This window comes from Lacerta agilis, chromosome 11 (assembly GCF_009819535.1).
Source record: "Lacerta agilis isolate rLacAgi1 chromosome 11, rLacAgi1.pri, whole genome shotgun sequence".
NCBI classification, from domain to species: Eukaryota; Metazoa; Chordata; class Lepidosauria; order Squamata; family Lacertidae; genus Lacerta; species Lacerta agilis.
This window is the reverse complement of record NC_046322.1, coordinates 14280002-14300405: the sequence shown is the minus strand read 5'-3', so window position 1 is coordinate 14300405 and position 20404 is coordinate 14280002. Positions and strand designations below refer to the sequence as shown.

Below are 20404 nucleotides of genomic sequence, written 5' to 3'. Positions count from 1 at the left end.
GTTTACTACTAGTTCCTGTCCTTTTCGAAAAGTTAATGCTGCCAACACAAAAGAGGCAATTGCCCCAGTAATTTAGATTCTGTTGTCACAGGAGCAATAAAAAAGAGGAATGTACATACCTGGCTCCAAAGATGTCCTTTTTGGCTAGATCTATCCCAGCTACAACCTTAACTCTAAGGATACGAGACTCCTCCTGTAGGGAAAACGAAAACGAAAAGAGCAAGGTCTTAAAACAGGCTTGTTAAAGTTTGCAAATACAAATGCGAGCAGCATTTAAGTGGAATAAGATTAAATCTCCATTAAAGCTCTTATAACCCAAAAAACACATTTGTGTGTGTGTGGGGGGGGGAGTACAATTAGAAGGGAGTTCTGAGTTCCTGACATTGATTCCCAACTTCAGGGACTACCGGGTCTACCCACTGGAGGAGAAAGCTACAGTCATACCTCGTGTTGCGTTCGCTGCAGGTTGTAAACGGCATGGGTTACTAATGCGCCGAACCCGGAAGTAACGGAACAGATTACTTCTGGGTTCGGCGGGTCGCACATGCGCAGGCGCGCACAGTGACGTCACACACATGCGCAGACATGCCGAATCGCGGCCCACGCATGCGCAGAAGTGGCGCTGCGGGTTGCGGACTTCTCAGGATGCAAATGGGGCTCCGGAACGGATCCCGTTCGTATCGAGAGGTAGCACTGTACAAACAACTCAAGCTGGGATGCTCAACACCTTTTTGACCATGGTAGGTGATCCCATGTCACTGCTACTAACTATATGGCTCCAAGATCTGCCTCTAGGACCGGCTCACTCGTGCGGCAAAGTGAGGCGATGGCCTTGGGTGGCAGGATCCACCGGGACAACATATCCAGAAGTTGATCTTTCTTTCTCCCCTTGTTCCTGATGCAAATCTTCCCTAGCAGGGAAGGGGGTTGTTCTTTTGGGATCTGCCTCAAGTCCCAAAATGTCTTGGGCTGGCCTTGTCTACCTCCATCAGGTCAATAAAGCATCATTGATATCGGACACCAAGCTCTCCTTCAACACTTTTTATGTTTGCCGGCCATTTGCCCCTCAAGTGCTCAAGTCATAGGGAGACTTGCCCTCTACAGGAAAATATCTGCAATGTGGAAGAAACATGAAACTGTTGTGAAGCAGGGTTCTGGACACTGGGAAGAGATCTCATCACAGATTACCACAGGCTCCTCGCTGAATGTTCAAACTTTCATTTTAAAATGCCAAGTGTCTAGTCCCTTTTACTTGTGGAGGAACAAGGGGATGTGTGCAGCAGGGATGAAGTACCAGCAGCCCTACAGACATTGTTGGAATCCATGACCGCTGGCCATACTGATGGGAGTTGGGAGCCCAGCAACAACAGATGGGAAAGCCACAAGTTCCCCATTCCTGGGGTTTCAGGTTACATTCTGCCCAATTAACCAGAAATCAATAAAACCGAATAACCTTAAATATATAAGACTTTCTGACCGCTCTGTGATGACTCCTCATCCACAACATTTCTGGATACTAAACTGAGGCAACTCAGCTTATACGAGGTCTATTTGCAACTCAGTTTACACACAATCTATTTGCATGCAACTGCACATACACGCGTGGTGCCAGGAAACTGAAAACAGCGCGTCCTCCTTGCTTTCGAGGAAATGCTCCCCATACAGTCCTGTTCAGGCTCCAGGGAGGGTCTCCTCGCAAGCCACTAGGACCCTCCAGGGTGCTCCCCATTTTACACAATTTTCACGTATGCGCATGGCGGCCTGGACCACAAACATTTCAAAAGTAGGGGGTCCATCACTCGGCTTTTGAAAAACAGGGGTTCCCACAGTTCTTTGCTAACTGGGAACCACTGGTTTAAACCATCTGGAATCAGAAACCACTGCGGATCTGTTGGAAATCACAGGAAAACTGGGTGGCTGCCTTATTTCATTGGTGCATTAGCTCAGTGTTGTGTGCACTGTCCGGCAGCAGCTCTCCAGGGGTCATTCTTAGCCTTACTGAAAATGCTGGGGACTAAGCCTGGCATTTTCTGCACACAAAGCAGATGGCTCTATCCACTGAGCTATACAGCCTTTCCCCCAGTTACTCTTGAGATCTATCAGTAGTTCTTTTGCTCCGCCATACACATCCCTTGTGTGAGCTCACATCTGAACACTATTTCCCAACTACCTCACAATCCATTCCCCTTCATAGCGCTGTGTCTTCATTAAGACTGTAAGCCTGAGAGGAGGTGGCAGTCTTGTTTGTAGTGATTTGGCTGAAGAATGAGAATAAAATAACAAATTAATTTTTAGCCCAGCTGATTTGCCCCTTACAGCAAATGCCCCTGATAAGGGGCTGCATGTCTGCTCAAAACCATCAAAACTTCTGGGAATGTTAACTAAAAGGGAAGTATAAAAATCCTTACAAATAATTAAGTCCAGAGTGACTTAATCTATCCTAACCACAAGCTCTTTATGTGCAATATTTACATTTAAAAAAAAAATCCTGTTCTGAATTCTAAAGTAGCTAATACATCAAGAGAGAGTATCAGTTTCACTCTGCAGACAAGGTGAGGAATACAGAAAGAGATTAATTACAGGAACCCAAACCACAAAAGGCCTTAGACATGCACACCGGTCTTCAGCTACAGTCAAAAATTATTTGACCTAATTCCGAGCAGAGAAATGCTTCTACTTCTGCCTTTTAGGAAGGCCAGGAAAAATTATACATCTGCATCACCCTACAACAGGCCTGGGTCTTCTAAAGAGAACTGCCTCTTTGTATTTGCAATTGGGCATACTGTAATATGAGCCAAACCCGTTGATTATTTCCATTTCTCCAAGATGGGTGTGCATCTTGGAAAATGAAGGACGTTCTCTATGTACAATGAAAGGACAGGGTCATTGTTTCAGATTAATTTACATGGGGTGGGAGAGAAGCACAGCATTTTGGACATGGGGCACTCAAGGATAGCTCAGTTAGTAGAGCATGAGACTCTTAATTTCAGGGCCATGGGTTCGAGCCCCATGTTGGGTGAAAGATTCCTGCATTGCAAGGGGTTGGACTAGATGACTCTTGGGGTCTCTTCCAGCTCTACCAGTCTATTATTCTTGCAAGGGTCCCCTCATAAAACAACAACAACACAGAATTTTAAACACTTTTGTAGAGGGTGGAATGTAAAAAATAATGTTTTTTCTGCTGACTTGGAGAGCATTATGTTCAGGTATATTTTGATGCATTGAACAGAATGAAAGTTTGAGTCATGGTGAAGGGGAGAGCCTGTGTACAAATTCAACAGAGCTTTGTTGCTATTTTGTTTTAATATTGTTTTATAGATATGAATGCTGTCGTACTCTGCGAATCCTATGATTTTTGGTATAACTGTGACATTTAGCTTAGTTTTCTTAGTTGTTTTGTTAATAGTGTTACATAGATAGTAATGGTTTTATTTGCGAGATTGTTTTACTGGTGTTTTGTTAAGTATTCTATATGATTTATGCTATATTTGTGATGTTCTATTGTGTTATTTTTGTTTGTAAGCCACTTTGGGATTTATTTGAATAAAAAGCAGCACAGAAACAGAATCAATCAATCAATCAACTCATTGCCAAGGTGGATAGAGTGTTGGACTATGGACCTGGGAGACCAGGGTTCAAATCCACACTCAGCCATGAAGCTCGCTGGGTGACCTAGGGCCAGTCACCGCCTCTCAGCCTAACCTACCTCAAATAATTTTAGGGAGGAGAACAACAGAGGGAGGAGAACCGTGGACAATAAAAAAATAACACTGGACACAGAAGAATATAAAATACAGCTGTATCAAGCCAAAGGCCCATCTAGTCCCAGATTCTATTCTCACAATGCCCAACCAAGAGCCTATGGGAAGCCTGCAAGCAGAAAGTGAGCACAACAGCACTCTCCTCGCCCACGATTCCAGGCAGCTGGCATTCAAAGATAGTGGAGGTAGACCACAACCATTGAGGCTCGTGCCCATTGACAGCCTTCTCCAAAAATCAGCCCAATCCTCTTTTGAAGCCATCCAAGTTTGTGGTCATCATTTACTGGGACACAGGGGACACTGTGGTCCAAACCACTGAGCCTCTTGGGCTTGCCGATCAGAAGGTCGGCGGTTTGAATCCCCGCGGTGGGGTGAGCTCCCGTTGCTCTGTCCCAGATCCTGCCAGCCTAGCAGTTTGAAAGCACGTCAGTGAAAGTAGATAAATAGGTACCGCTCTGGCGGGAAGGTAAACGGCGTTTCCGTGCACTCTGGCTTCCGTCATGGTGTTCCGTTGCGCCAGAAGCGGTTTAGTCATGCTGGCCACATGACCCGGAAAGCTGTCTGCGGACAAACGCCGGCTCCCTCAGCCTGAAAGCGAGATGAGCTCCACATCCTCATAATCACCTTTGACTGGACTTAACCGTCCTGGGGTCCTTTTAACCTTTAGCATCATTACTTCCTGCAGGAGTGAATTCCATGGTTTACTTATGCACAATTAAGCAGTACTCTTCCTTTCGCCTGAATATACATTATTCTGGATTATCAGCACACAGCAGCTCTGTAATTTTGGGGTGCTGTTGTTGTTGTTCAGTCGTTCAGTCGTGTCCGACTCTTCGTGACCCCATGGACCAGAGCACGCCAGGCACGCCTATCCTTCACTGCCTCTCGCAGTTTGGCCAAACTCATGTTAGTAGCTTCGAGAACACTGTCCAACCATCTCATCCTCTGTCGTCCCCTTCTCCTTGTGCCCTCCATCTTTCCCAACATCAGGGTCTTTTCTAGGGAGTCTTCTCTTCTCATGAGGTGGCCAAAGTACTGGAGCCTCAACTTCAGGATCTGTCCTTCTAGTGAGCATTCAGGGCTGATTTCTTTGAGAATGGATAGGTTTGATCTTCTTGCAGTCCATGGGACTCTCAAGAGTCTCCTCCAGCACCATAATTCAAAAGCATCAATTCTTCGGCAATCAGCCTTCTTGATGGTCCAGCTCTCACTTCCGTACATTACTACCGGGAAGACCATAGCTTTAACTATACGGACCTTTGTCGGCAAGGTGATGTCTTTGCTTTTTAAGATGCTGTCTAGGTTTTTCATTGCTTTCCTCCCAAGAAGCAGGCGTCTTCTAATTTCGTGACTGCTGTCACCATCTGCAGTGATCATGGAACCCAAGAAAGTGAAATCTCTCACTGCCTCCATTTCTTCCCCTTCTATTTGCCAGGAGGTGATGGGACCAGTGGCCATGATCTTAGTTTTTTTGATGTTGAGCTTCAGACCATATCTTGCGCTTTCCTCTTTCACCCTCATTAAAAGGTTCTTTAATTCCTCCTCACTTTCTGCCATCAAGGTAGTGTCATCAGCATATCTGAGGTTGTTGATATTTTTTTCCGGCAAGGGATAGCCTAATTGAAAGCAAGACACCCAAGCCTAACTTCCAGCCCTTTTGCAAAAGCCTCTGACAAACATGGCATGCTATGAACCGCTTCCCCTATAAACATCATCTCTCTCGGATGAACTTTCAACTCCTTTGGCACACTAACCGAGGCAGCACACACACATGCCAGGGGCTGCTGCAAAAGCAAAGAAGAGCTGGGCCCTGTTTAAACCAGTTCTGCCATTGCTCATATAAACTGCACCTTTATTTCTGCCGGGCAGCCTTCCAACAAAGCGTGACCACAAGCGTTAGCAACGGTAACCTAAGCCTGCTGTTGGACAGTCAAATGGCAGCACCTGGGGGTGGGGGGAATGGAAGGAATTGCTCGGCCCTTGCCATACCTGCCTGGTTATAGACAAAGAAGTGACAGAGGAAAAAGGTTTGCGGAATTTCGAGCCTTCTTTCGGTGGGGCAGACAGTCAAGAAATCTCCAACACGGGTTTTCAAAACGAGGGCGCGGTTTCCTCAATTGTCCCTTATCTTTGTAAAACAATACAAAATAATAAATAATAATAAATTCCTTCCAGTAGCACCTTAGAGACCAACTAAGTTTGTTCTTGGTAAGAGCTTCCGTGTGCATGCACACTTCTTCAGATACACTGAAACAGAAGTCACCAGACCCTTATATATAGTGAGAGGGTGGGGAAAGGTATTACAGTGGTGCCCCCGCTAGACGAATGCCTCGCTAGACAAAAAACTCGCTAGACGAAAGGCATTCGCTAGCGGAAGGCTGCCCCGCAAGACGAAAAAGTCAATGGGGCTGCCTCGCAAGACGAAAAGAAAAAAAAATTCATCGCGAAAACCGCTATTCTGCCTTGGTGCTTCGCTAGACGAAAAATTCGCTATACGAAGACACTCGCAGAACGAATTATTTTCGTCTAGCGAGGCACCACTGTACTCAGAAAGGTGGTGGGAATGGGTGATTGGCTGATAGGTGTGGGAAACCTGTTGACGACAAGGTTGTGCATGCCGCCTTCATTTATATTCAACCCTGGTGGAGCGTGTCGCCATGGCGCACCGTGGGGCAGAGGGCAACATGAGGAGGAAGCACAACAGGGCAGACATGTGCGCCCTTCCCATCAGTCTGATCGGACCGTTTGGAAGGCCACATGCCTGCTGCGTCCTCCTAACACCCTGCAAGGCTGGGATTTGGAATCAGACTCGCAAAGCAGCGCAGGGCTGGCAGGGTGCAGCGTGAGGAGCAAAATGTGCCCAGAGAAAACTGTGCCCGGGGCAACAGCCTCTCCCCCCCCCCGCCCTGACCACGCTACACATCTGCTTGAAGGGCCATTGCTCAGTGGTAGTATGGCAGTGGCCCAGTAGAGCACCAGCTTTAAATGCATGGGTTCAAATCCAGGCATCTCCAGGTAGGGCTTGGAGAGATCCCTGTTTGGAAAGTCACTGATAAGATGGTGTCAGTAATACTGAGCTAGATGGGCAACCATTTGACTCTGCAGAAGGCAAGTTCCTATGTTTTAATGACTAGAGCTGGGCGATATCTGGTTTTCAACATCACGATATATCACCAGCTGAATATCGCGATATGCCGATATATCGCGATGCCTGAAATAAGGATGGAGTTACATAGAGTCATTGGCTGGCTTCATGGTTTTCCCCACGTTGTGATTTTTGCATAAACACACACACACACACACACACACACACACACCATCATCATCATGATATATCGCCAGGTCACAAATTATGAAACTGATATCACAATACGGACTTCAAACCAGTTTTGGGGGATATATGGGACATGGGTGGCGCTGTGGGTTAAACCACAGAGCCTAGGGCTTGCCGATCAGAAGGTCAGCAGTTCGAATCCCTGCAAATGAGTGAGCTCCCGTTGCTCGGTCCCTGCTCCGCACCGGCGGGAAGGTAAACGGCATTTCCGTGCGCTGCTCTGGTTCGCCAGAAGCGGCTTAGTCATGCTGGCCACATGACCCAGAAGCTGTACACCGGCTCCCTCGGCCAATAAAGCGAGATGAGCGCCACAACCCCAGAGTTGTCCGCAACTGGACCTAATAGTCAGGGATCCCTGTACCTTTATCAATATATCACCCAGCCCTATTAATGACCTTCAGGAAACTGGCACCCTTTTTATTCTCCATCTGGTGATGTTGGCACTGCTATTCCTGGTTGTATTTGCTTACATTTTACATTTCACCTACTGTGACGTTTTAGCTGCCTAACAGCACCTCAGGGGCAAAACAAACAAACAGACCAAAAAAACCACACTCAAAAGTTACATGTCAAGAAGGACAAGGCCACAAACCACTGGCCGTCCTGTTCTTGGAAAATGTACCTTTCCAAATTGCCTTTATAAATGTGCACAATCCCTGCGGGGATTTTATCGAAACAATCAGAACTACTCTGAGCCAGTCGAGATCCCTCTTGATTATGCCTATTGTACGCCGAGGGCAAAGTGAACTTTTGCACCACATAGTAACGCCGGTTTGCTTTGTGGGCTGAAATAAATAAATGAATCTGGCGCTTACAACTTCGGACCCAAAACACAATTAAACAAGATGGCGCTATATGCCGCCTCAAGAAAATAGCTCCATTGTTTCACCACAAGCCAGTGCAACTGTGGGACAAAGGAACTGTTAATATAGATACACAATTAGCATTTCTGTGGAAGGAAAGCAAGACCTTCACACACCTGGTTGTACACTCCAGCAAAGTTGACAGTCAGTGTGTGTGGTGGGGGTGAATGAGGGGACACACGGAGAGAAGAGACCTGGCTGGCCAAGTTTCTGTGCTCTGGACCATTTACAAGAAAAAAAGGGGGCAAGGCTGTTTTCTCCCCTCGCAGAACTATTTTTTCAGTTCAGGGGTGGCCAATCCACCCTTGCGGAAATCCACAAAGACAAGATGGGCTTGTACAACTTGCGAACCCACACAGCTGAACCTGGTCATAGGTCCCAACCCTCCCATTTTTGCCTGTCTATCAAGAACCTGCCTAGTCACAGAATATGCCCCATCAAGCAGCAGTCAACATGGTGGCAGTCCCTTCCCCATCTTCCCTAGGGCTGCTTAAGACTTGGGTGCGGTGTTAGAGACCCAGATATATAAGCTAGGTGCCAAATGGCTCCCTAAACCAGGGTTACAGTCGCCAAAACAGAACGTCTAGTTGCCATTTGGGGGGGCCAGGTGTCTCAAAAGTCATTTTTCAATACAACTTTGTGCAAATAAAATATCACAGGTAGATTCTTCAGGGTGTGTCGATAATGTGAGAAAACAGTCAAGATCAAATTACAGGTGGGTAGCCATGTTGGTCTGCCATAGTCGAAACAAAATAGAAAATTCTTTCCAGTAGCACCTTAGAGACCAACTGAGTTTGTTCTTGGTATGAGCTTTCGTGTGCATGCACACTTCTTCAGATACACTGAAACAGAAGTCACCAGATCCTTAAATATAGTGAGGGAGTGGGAGTGGGGAGGGGTATTACTCAGAAGGGTGGTGGGAATGGTGATCGGCTGATAGGTGTGGAAAACCTGTTGACGACTCTTAATGGCTGCAATTAGTCTTGCAGGGAAAGGCAAGGGGTGAGATGGCTAAAGATAGCTTTGTTATGTATAATGAGATAAGATTCCAATGTCTTTGTTCAGACCAGGTTTCTCCATGGTTTTAAGTTTGGTGATTAGTTGCAATTCAGCTACTTCTCTTTCCGGTCTATTTCTGAAATTTCTTTGTATTAAGACAGCTACTTTGAGATCTTTTATAGAATGTCCTGGGAGATTGAAGTGTTCTCCTACTGGTTTCTCTGTCTCTGTCTTGTGATTCCTGCTAGTAGCACCTTAGAGACCAACTGAGTTTGTTCCTGGTATGAGCTTTCGTGTGCATGCACACTTCTTCAGATATCTGAAGAAGTGTGCATGCACACGAAAGCTCATACTAGAAAGAATTTTCGATTTTGTTTTGACTATGGCAGACCAACACGGCTACCCACCTGTAATTGTGATTCCTGATCACAAGATAGATCAAAGGATCTCCAGCCATGCACCTCCAGGTGGTGGAGATATCAGGCACCATCCTGGTACCCGGGCATCTTCACTTGGTCACAAGTGGCTAATAGCCAGGTGCAAAATACACCTGGTGAATTTCAAACATTGCTTGAGTGCCCTGAGGGATTGCAGAGGCCAGGGTGCCCAGCTCACAGAGTTTGGGAGCCACCATCCCCTGAAAGGACTATCAGCTCTGTACTGCATACCATTCAAAAATTTTTTTTAGTGCTTTCCAATTGTAAACCACTACGGGTGCCTCAGCAGAAAGGCAACATACAAATACATTAAGAAATAAATAAATAGTGGTCAGCCAGATGTGATGAAAACAAGTTTCCCTGGGCTGTCAGACATCAGGGTTTTTGTTTTTAAATAGAGCTTTGAATCAACATGAGCCAAGTGCGGAGTTGGGGGCAGGCCCAGGAGAGAACCACACTTAAAATTCAGCACATCTAAACACATTTCTCAGCTTAAGATTTCTTTTCCAATAACAGAAATGACTTCATGGCCCTCTTATGTAAAAACCCCGCTCCTAGTCCGTCCCCCATTTCCGCCAAAAAAATAAAAGCCAGCTTTCTTCATTTCAGCAGCCTGAGGGGAGGATGGGACATTTTGTTATTGCTAATGTTTAACAGTTGGTAGTCAGAAAACCTCGTGAATCTGCTGCAAGTCACCCAGACGTGTGCTAGACACTTTCTGTTCTTACAGGGTGGCAGTAGGATCTGGCAGCCCCGTTTAGTAATTAAAGTCGCGCCCTAAACAAGTCAGTGTCAAACAGGCCTCAGAAAGGCAGGAAGTTTGGAAGCCTGCCTTAGATCACATCTATTCCGTAAATTGAAAGCACTCTGATATCACTTTAACCATTGAGGGAATCCTGGAAACTGTAGTTTAAGGATCCTGGATATTCTAGCTTGGTGAGGTCAGAACCCTTAACAGACTACGATTTTTTGGATAAAGCTATGTCTAGTTAGAGCGCTTTGTGGTGTAGATGAGACTTAAGTCTCTCATTTAAACCTGTGAACTCTGGGGATAAGATTGCGTCACATAAGAATGCCTAAAATTTTGCGCTATTGCTTATTATAACCGGTGCCAGTGGCGTAGCGTGGTTGTCAGCACCCGGGCAAGGCAAGTAATTTGCGCCCCCTAACCCGTGGATTTTAGCACTCGAGTCAGAATTGTAGAGTTGGAAGGGACAATGGTCATCTAGTCCACCCCCAGCAATGCTGGAATCGTTTTGCTCAATGTGGTGATCCAAGCCACAACCCTGAGATTAAGAGTCCCATGTTCTACTGGCTGAGCTATCTAAGATAGATAATTAGATAAATGGACAGTAGAGGTGGAGAAAAAAACGAGAGAAAGGGATATAGAGAGCGACAGAGAGAGAAAGGGAGGTAGATTACAATAGAAAGAGTGGGGAGAGAGAATGAATGAGATAAAATATACCGGTAGATTGATAGAATAGATAGAAAGGGTAGAAAGAGAGAGAGAGAGAGAATGAACCTCCAGACCCCTAGAATGAAGCATTTGTAGAAGAACCCTTTTTGGATTACCGATGTAAATATTTTGATTTTTTTGGCAATACAAAATGGATTAGCATAATAAGCAAGGGGGGGTGAAACCCCAATATTTTTTTCCTATTGTTAGGTTAATATCGGGTGTATTGTTATAAACAATAAAGCAGTAAAGAGATTTTGGGAAGTGATATGGGAAGTCAAAGGAAAAAACAAAAAAATGTTATGTGATCTGGATGGAGCTATGTGACAATTTAATAAACTACAGTAAGTCAAGAAAGAGAGAGAGAGAAACAGAGAGGGAGGACAGAGATACTGTAGGGAAATATAGCTAAACGATAGATACATAGAGATAGAGGTAGATATAGATGGAAAGAAATAAAGAGGGAGAGAAAGACAGAAAGAAAGACAAAGAAAGAAGAAAGGTAGAGGTGGAGATAGATAGATAGATAGATAGATAGAGAGAAAGACAGAAAGAAGACAGAAGAAAGAAAGAAAGAAAGAAGAAAGAAAGAAAGAAAGAAAGGAAGGTAGAGGTGGAGATGAAAGAAAGAAAGAGAGGTACGAGAAGAGAGAGAGAGAGAGAGAGAGAGAGAGAGAGAGAAAGCGGTAGAGACAGAAAGAGAGCGAGAGCAAGATAGGCAGAGATGGAAAGAAAGAAAGAAGAAAGAAAGAAAGAAAGAAAAAAGAGAGAGAGGCAGAGATGGAGGGAGGGAGCAAAGGGAGAGGGGGCTGGTGGAGAGAGAGAGAGAGAGAGAGAGAGAGAGAGAGAGATCAGCTCCCCTCCCTGATACGGAGGAAGCCAGTCCCTCTTTCCTTCCCCCCTCTGAGCCACCCCACTCGGCCTGCCCCCCAGCGCCCCTGTGCTTCTCTCGGCGGCGGTGAGGCCTGCCTTTGGGCGGGTGCGGGGAGGAGCCGGAGGCGGAGGCGGAGCCTCCCCAAAGCCGGCTGGCGACCCGGACCGGCGCGAGAGGCCGGCGATGTCTTCGGCCTTTGGATATGGCGGCAGCGACGGCGGCGACCTGCGCCCCCGTTTGCCGCCTCCTGCTGCTGCGGAGAAGGCGCCGCGGAGGCTCCCCGTGGCTGCCGTCGGCCGGCAAACGCCTCAGCAGCAGCAGCTCCCTCAGCAGCGGCGGCGTCAGGTGCGGGAGGGGAAGAGAAGGGCGCCTCTGTCATGGGAGGCGGTGCCGAGGGGTCGTCGTCGTCGGTGCGAGCGCGCCCCCCCAGATTTTGCGCCCGGTGCCACTGGCCCCCCCAGCACCCCTCACGCTACGCCTCTGACCGGTGCTCAACATACATCTCCAAAAGGGCACCACTTGGTCAGCTGGAAAGAGCTCTCTTCCCAAATACTCCCAGTTTATAATGGGTAGAAGTTGTAGGCCTTTTACAGTGTGGTACTCGTGCCTCTTGCCTCTAGAGTAGCAAGTCCTGTGATCACAAGTGTTTTCGTGTGCATCACATTCAGCGTGACGACAGCCTTACATTTTTATGTATACAGGAAGATATGGGAAGTCCCAAAGTTCCCTGATAACAGTGTGCACTTTGCACACAGAAGGTCCCGGGTTCAAGCTCTTCTATCTCCAGTACAAGGGTCACATCTAGCAGCAAAGGGAAAGACCTCTTGTGAGCGGCAGAGCAGGGTGCACTAGAAGAAACAATGGCCTTTAAAATTATAAGGCAGTTTCCTATTGTAAGGACGTTCAGTGGTTGCTCATGAGTAAAGCACCAGATGCAGAACTTCTAAAACTAAGTTCTTTATTGTGCACAGCTATATACAGTGGAGCTAAAGACCAAACGTCCATCTCATCCCTCCGCAGAGTCCAGGAATGAATCCTTCCGGTTCTTTGTCCAGCAAAAGAGGCGCGAGATTCTAAACCCACGCCTCCCCCTGCCACGTCCTTCCCGTCTGCGCCCTCAGAGCGTGGGAACCTGACCCCGTTCACTGCTATCCCTCTGGCGTTCAGGCTCTGCCATCCTTTCAGAGCCCCTGCACCGCCTTCCTGCCTCTAACTCCCCCTCCCCGCTGGAGGAATGGTTGCTTCTGGCGCTGGAGGGGGAGGACGAACTGGTAATCAGCTTAGGGGGTTCTCTATAGTGCAAACGCTCCCGCGACCCTACCAGCCGCAGGGAGGGGGGTTTCCTGACACCTATGTTCATACCTTCATTCATTAAACATGCGTGTGTGTGTGTGTACACACACACACACACACACACATCTATCTTCTTGTTCTGCAAGAAAAATTATTGCACCGACAGAATTTTTAATAATAGTATTATGCAACCAATACTACTATGCAACGAAGAATTAGTACCAGAGTTTGCTTATCTCCTTCTCCCTACCAACTCCTTTTCTTTTGTGCTATGTCTTTTTAGATCATTAATCTGTAAATTGCTCTGGGAGATGTTAGGGCTGAAGAGCAGCTGGGTATAAATTATTTAAATAATAAAATACTAATATGGAGGGGTGGGGAAAGAGATAAAATAGAAAGCCAGATCACCTTCCATGCAGAACAAGAGCACAGCATTGTTTCAAATAAAAAGATGGATATTTAGATCAGCTTTATGCTATTCGAATGAAATAAAGCTCAAGTTGTCTCCAGCAGAGAACACATTTACTGTGTGCTTCCCAACAAAAAATGCCTTCAGTTATCAGAATGTAACATGGGCTATCCCCATGAGACCAAAATGCCATATCCTGTCAGAAAGTCAAAAGAAGAACAAATAAAATGGTCTACCCTTTTACAGCATCAGAGATCTGCAGTGGATCCAGATTCTTGTGCCTTTGGTCTTCCTTCTCAACAAATGCACACCTCACTTTTTTCCAGTGGTTTAATGGTTAAAAAAGTTGCGTACTTTGATTTCTTAAGATATTTTCTTCAGGCAGCGAATCAATAAAAAGGGTCTGATCATTTGGTGACGGCAGCTCAGTTATTTCAAACCATTACTGTAAATTACTCTTTCCAAGAAAGCATTTATGACAGGGCACCAGGAATGTGTATATCTCTGAAACTGCCCCATGGACCTGCTTTTTCCCAGCAATTAACAGCTGCTAATCTGTAAATGGCGCTGCGGGTTAAACCACAGAGCCTAGGGCTTGCCGATCAGAAGGTCGGCGGTTCGAATCCCCGCGACGGGGTGAGCTCCCGTTGCTCGGTCCCAGCTCCTGCCCACCTAGCAGTTTGAAAGCACGTCAAAGTGCAAGTAGATAATAGATAAATAGGTACTGCTCCAGCGGGAAGGGAAACAGCATTTCCGTGCGCTGCTCCGGTTCGCCAGAAGTGGCTTAGTTATGCTGGCCACATGACCCGGAAGCTGTATGCCGGCTCCCTCGGCCAATAAAGCAAGATGAGTGCCGCAACCCCAGAGTCGGACAATTCAGGGATCTTTTGCCCAACATGAGGCCTTTCCTTACCTGATCATTTTAGCTTTTTATGTTGTATTTTGCACATATTTCAAAAGCCACTTCTGGAAATCTAATGGAATCTAGCCGAGCTTTAGCACTCATTTCTGCACTAACCTTTTTCATTAAATAACCCATCTGCAACCCAATCAACTTGGAAAATCGCAAGTGCTTTGTCTTGCCATTTCCCCACGGTTTTCATGATCCCACTTCTGCCACTCACCGGTTGAAATCTGGGGCGGTATCCTTGCATACAGTTCTTCCCCACCATAAAAAAAAAACACAACGTGGCAGCGTGTCAACCCAAAAGCCAGTTTCCCGTAACGCAACAGGTAACGCGGCGTAAAGAATGTTAGAAAACAGGAAAAGAAGAGCTTGCATTATAAACCGGGAAAACTTAACGCAATAAACCCCACGTCTGAACACAGCCTTGAGATAGATGGGCCAAACATCTGATTCAATTTACTGTAAATAAGGCAGCTCCTTGTGTTCCTAGATAAGGCACACTCCCATTGTTACAACAATGCTATTCTGTGTGCTGGCATTAGTGAGTCACAAGGCCAGGAACCAGGATAGAAGAGGCAGTTGATGGGACTTGAGCTAGCAGCAAAATAGCATTACCATCTTGATGCACAGGCCACGATTTCTGAGTCATAATCGTAGAAACACTTAAGCTTTCATAACACTGCTCAAATAAAACTTTGCCCTCTCTTGCAGCCCACAACTACTCTCACTAACCGTAAAGTTAACTTTCTGCCTTAAAAACAATAATACTGAAATCTGCCAGAATTCACCACCCTAACATTCTCTCCCACTACTGTACTGATGTGGCCAGCCTCCACCATAAATAATATTCCTCATTTTCTGTGCCTGCCATTAGTTTTCATTCTCCCACTGTTTCCAATTGGGATGCCCACTCCACACAGCGCTGTGAAGTCCTGTAACACAGCACATATTGTGCTGGTTAAAAAGGAAAAAAGTAAGGAAAGCTGTGCAAGTCAAAACGCAGCCACCCTCTGATCCGTTCCAAATCTAATAGTCGTAAGGGAACATTGTTTGACCAGAAAGAGAAAAATCAGATACAAAATAAGAGTCTTATGCAAACATAACCATACTAAATCTTCTATTTTAGAGGCATTTCAAAGAAGTATTCTTTGTTTTTTCTGCAGTTAATGTTAATTTATTTTATCCACTGTGTGCTTTTTGCAATTTTTACACTTAGAATCTCCCGTGATTAAGCCAGTGGTTTTCAACCAGGTTGCCTTAAATGATGGTCAGGGGTGCCGCACGCAACACAGGAGTCCATCCCTCTTTCCTTCCATCCCTCCCTCCTCTGATGCCTTCTCATGTCTCTGCCTCCCAAAGGGTTGCATGGCTGTTGGTTGCAGCAGCGCCCCTGGCTACAAACCTCCCAGGTGCCTAAGGGGCTGGGCTAGGGGGTGCTGGTTGCCAGAAACTGAGTCAGCCTCAAAAAGGGGTGAGGGGCTGCCAGCTCTGCAGGCAAGGGGTGACATAACTGGGCTCCTGAGCCCCACAGGGGAGCCGCAGAAAGAATGTAGTTGGTCAAGGGAGCCATGGACTCCAAAAAGGTTGAAAACCTCTGGATTAAGCAGTAATAAAGAACAGCTACAATCAATAATCTGCAATGGCCATTAAGGGAGCAGAAGGGAAGGCGGGCAGTAGCAAACATGCACCAGATCCCACAGCATCCTTTCTTTGTTGTTGTTCAGTCATTCAGTCGTGTCCGACTCTTCGTGACCCCATGGACCAGAGCACGCTAGACACCCCTATCCTCCACTGCCTCCCGCAGTTTGTCCAAACTCATGCCAGTCGCTTTGAGAACACTGTCCAACCAACTCGTCCTTTGTTGTCCCCTTCTCCTTGTGCCCTCCATCTTTCCCAACATCAGGGTCTTTTCCAGGGAGTCTACTCTTCTCATGAGGTCGCCAAAGTACTGGAGCCTCAACTTCAGGATCTGCCCTTCCAGTGAGCACTCAGGGCTGATTTCTTTAAGGATAGATAAGTTTGATCTTTTTGCAGTCCATGGGACTCTCAAGAGTCTCCTCCAGCACCGTAATTCAAAAGCATCAATTATTCGGCGATCAGTCTTCTTTATGGTCCAGCTCTCACTTCCATACATTACTACTGGGAAAACCATAGCTTTAACTATACGGACCTTTGTCGGCAAGGTGATGTCTCTGCTTTTTAAGATGCTGTCTAGGTTTGTCATTGCTTTCTTCCCAAGAAGCAGGTGTCTTCTAATTTCGTGACTGCTGTCACCATCTGCAGTGATCATGGAGCCCAAGAAAGTAAAATCTCTCACTGCCTCCATTTCTTCCCCTTCTATTTGCCAGGAGGTGATGGGACCAGTGGCCATGATCTTAGTTTTTTTGATGATCCTTTCTTACTTATTATTTTTTTAAAAAATTAGTCAATAAGAAGCTATTTAAGCACGTGCATGCCTCCAGATGCTTGTTTCGTTATTTTGGACTTCAGAATTTAATTGACACACCACCGCAATAGTGCCCTAAGAAACAGCAGCACTTGCACCCGGTCCCCAGGAGACCAGTATTAGTATTCTGTTGCCTAAATTTGTGCCTGTGGCAAATTAAACAAAACTCTGTATGGCCAGTTTGCACTTTGCAGTTTTAGTTATCTACTAAAGGTGGACACCCAAAAAGGTGAAAAGCAACAAACATATAGGCCTGCAAACATGTATGTCAAGCAGATGTGCTTCTCAGTGGAAGGGCTGTAATCCAGTGGCAGAAAATCCCAAATTTAAACTCCGGCAGCTCCAGGTAAGGCTAGGAATGTCCCCTGCCTAAAACCCCAGAGACAGCTGCCAGTCGTTTTAGACAATAATGAGCTTGATGGATTGATGGTCTGGCTTGATACAAGAAAGCTAAGTATGTCAGGGAGTTCTGAGTTTTTGAAAGTGCAGACTCTTCCTTGCCTGTATACGGTGTGAAATGGCCCTTTAATCTAAAGGAGTTTGCACGGCGAGACTCTGCAACGTTTCTATTCTTACACTTGCAGAGGCAGCCTAACATTTTAAAGAGAAAGGAAGAAATCCACCCTGGTTATATAAGCACTCGAAGCCATTCTGAGCAAATGTCCTAGTTTTTACAACATATATAAAAAACCATCCTCAGAACGACTACAACAGTCTTACTGGAGCAATTCAGAACTGGGAACGTTTCCTCTCGGTGAACCACACTTACCTATGAACCATGACTTGCAAAGTTTTGAGCAGCTCCCCCGCCCCACAGCAAACACACCTGCCAGTTGGCAAACAGGTAAGTTTCGTGTCGGAAAAGCCAGGCAGGATTATGCCAGCGAAAGTGCATTAATGGTTTTGAAACTATAACCTGAAGCGCTCATCTCTATATTGGCACAGGACTGAAACTTCTCCCCCTATCAGTAAGCCTCTCTCTCTCCCCACCCCCCCCAAAAATGGACAGAGCTTCTCTTCGCCCTCGTTCCTTACCTTTCCCAAGCATCAAGCCGCATCCAACACCAGCCAGCGACGCGCGGAGAACTAAAGGGTGCCCTCGGAGTGCCGAGAGCCGCCACTCCCAAATCAACTTGAGAGCTGGGAGTTGAGCAACAGAAACCACTCCTACCCCCGAGCTGGGTGTGCCACCTCTCCAGCAGCACTCGAAAATCCTGGAACCTGCCCTGGCATAGAACAAGGCCAGGTGCTTGAACAGAGAGCTACTGTGCTGCGGAATGAGAGCGTGCCCGATATTGAACAGAGTACAAAAGTAGGCAATGCAATACCTGCTCTTGAAAAGTCACATGTGTGTGGGTTTTTTTCCAGCGACCTCCACTCCCAAAAAACTCTCCTGTGCCTTTCACAGCAACCTAACGTAGGAAACTGGGCAGAGTCAAACCGTTGGTCCGTCTAAGCTCAGTACTGTCTAGCTGCAGCTCTCCAGGGTTTCAAACAGGGGATGGAACCAGGGACCTTCTGCAGATACTCTATCGCTGAGTTAGTAATCCACAATTTAACCGCCTGAAACTTTTCCCCATCCCTTCATTCTCCAGCCCCGTTGTTCAGTCCGGACAGTGAGATCCAGTTCCAAGGCCCCTGTGGAGATTTCCCTCACTGCGAGAAGTGATGTTACTTGGTAACAGGCAGAGAGTCTTCTCGGTAGCAGCGCCCGCCCTCTGGAACGCCCTCACATCAGATGTCAAGGAGATAAACAACTATCTCACTTTTGGAAGACATCTGAAGGCAGCCCTGTCTAGGGAAGTTTTTAATGTTGGGTGTCTCATTGTGTTTTTCTATTTTGCTGGAAGCCACCCAGAGTGGCTGGGGCGACCCAGTCAGATGGGCGGGGTCCGAATAATAAAATCACCCTCATGCCAGGAAAACGTGCCACTTGCTTAATTTGTCTATGTCAGGCTATTACGCAAAGAAGCCAGGACAATACAAGAAAAGGCATCCTAAACCATGTTTTCTCTTTTATTTCTGTCCTCTTGTCTTACAAGCAGCCTGCTTATTCTGTTCAGTGAGAGAGGCAGATCTGAAAAACTGCGGGCGTTTGCATTTTCAGAAAGAGAGCCGTTGTTGCTGCTCAACTCTGGGGTGCTGACTTTGGAAATGTTGAAACTGGTGTTCTCCGCTAAGGGCAAAACAGATTTCCGGTTGATGGAATGGGTTGACTATTAGCAACTGTAGATTCTTGCGTTCTATTATCTTGGGCAGCTATTCCTCCCTCTGTTCCTCTCCTTTACAGTGGTACCTCAGTTTAAGAACAGTCCTGTTGAAGAACGATTCGGTTTACAAACTCCGCAAAACCGGAAGCAGTGTCCCGGTTTGCGAACTTTACCTTGGTCTAAGAACGGAATCCAAATGGTGGAAGGGCACCAGTGGCGGAAGGCCTCATTAGGGAAAGTGCACCTCAGTTTAAGAATGGTTTCGGTTTAAGTACAGACTTCTGGAACAGATTAAGGTACCACTGTATTTTGCTTGGAGAATTTGCTCACCATTTTCTTTGGTTCAATGAAGAGACTGCCCTACTGTGTGTTCTGGATTCTGCCCCGGCCCATGGACCACCACTACTGCCTATGTCTTTTGTATACAGTGGTACCTCGGGTTACAAACACCTTGGGTTACAGACACTACGGGTTACAGACTCTGCTAACCCGGAAGTAGTACCTCGGGTTAAGAACTTTGCCCCAGGATGAGAACAGAAATCGCGTGCTGGCGGCAGCAGGAGGCCCCATTAGCTAAAGTGGTACCTGAGGTTAAGAACGGTTTCCGGTTAAGAACTGACCTCCGGAACGAATTAAGTTCATAACCAGAGGTACCACTGTATTTCAGGAAACATTAATGTTGCTCTTTTGTACTCTCATGCCTGCGTCAGACTTGCAGGATGGATTCCAGACGCCCAGCATTAATATCCAACCAGCCCTGAGCATTCTTATGCAAAGGCACAGATGTATTTGCCCGCACTCTGGCCAATTATTAATCAGATATTCATGCAAACAGCCTTAACAAACCAAGGCGAGAATTGCTGCTTGTGGGCTCCAGGCCCATAATTCTGTTTCCATAGCTCGGCTTTGCTCTGAATAGAAATAATTCATGCCAGTTTGGCGTTTTCTATGGGACAACAAGATGCAATTGGGGTTAAAACTCCTAAAGGTGACAGAGACACATTTGCAAACAATTACTTGCATGGAAGGCTGGATTGCAGTTTGCCCATGAACGGAGGCAAATTCAATACAGTGGTACCTCGGAACTCGAACGGCTCTGTTCTCAAACGTTTCAGCTCCCGAACGCCGAAAACTCGGAAGTGCGTGCTCTGGTTTTCAAAAGTTCCTCAGAACACGAGTGTTCTGCTGTGCAAAAACCGAGCTGTCGGCCAATTGGAAGCTGTGCCTCAGAGCTCCAAACGTTTCAGAAGTCGAACGGTCTTCTGGAATGGATTACATTTGAGTTCTGAGGTACCACTGTACTTGCATGTAGATAAAGAGGCAGAGATAGCCAATATCTGCCCTCTCAAGCTACCAGAGATTTTGGTTGCAACCTCCCTTGCCTAATACAGTCAAACCTCGGTTGTCGAATGTAC

General features: G+C 46.5%; 1 protein-coding gene across 4 annotated transcripts in view; it reads right to left on the bottom strand.

Annotated features, from left to right (window-relative positions):
• NEDD4L (NEDD4 like E3 ubiquitin protein ligase) overlaps positions 1 to 20404 on the bottom strand; it is a 253666-nt gene that overhangs the window by 160573 nt on the left and 72689 nt on the right. For all 4 annotated transcript variants that reach the window (XM_033164293.1, XM_033164294.1, XM_033164296.1 and 1 more), the window contains exon 2: positions 120 to 193. In XM_033164293.1, the coding sequence (XP_033020184.1) occupies positions 120 to 193 (74 nt within the window). The remainder of the gene's footprint in view (positions 1 to 119; positions 194 to 20404) is intronic.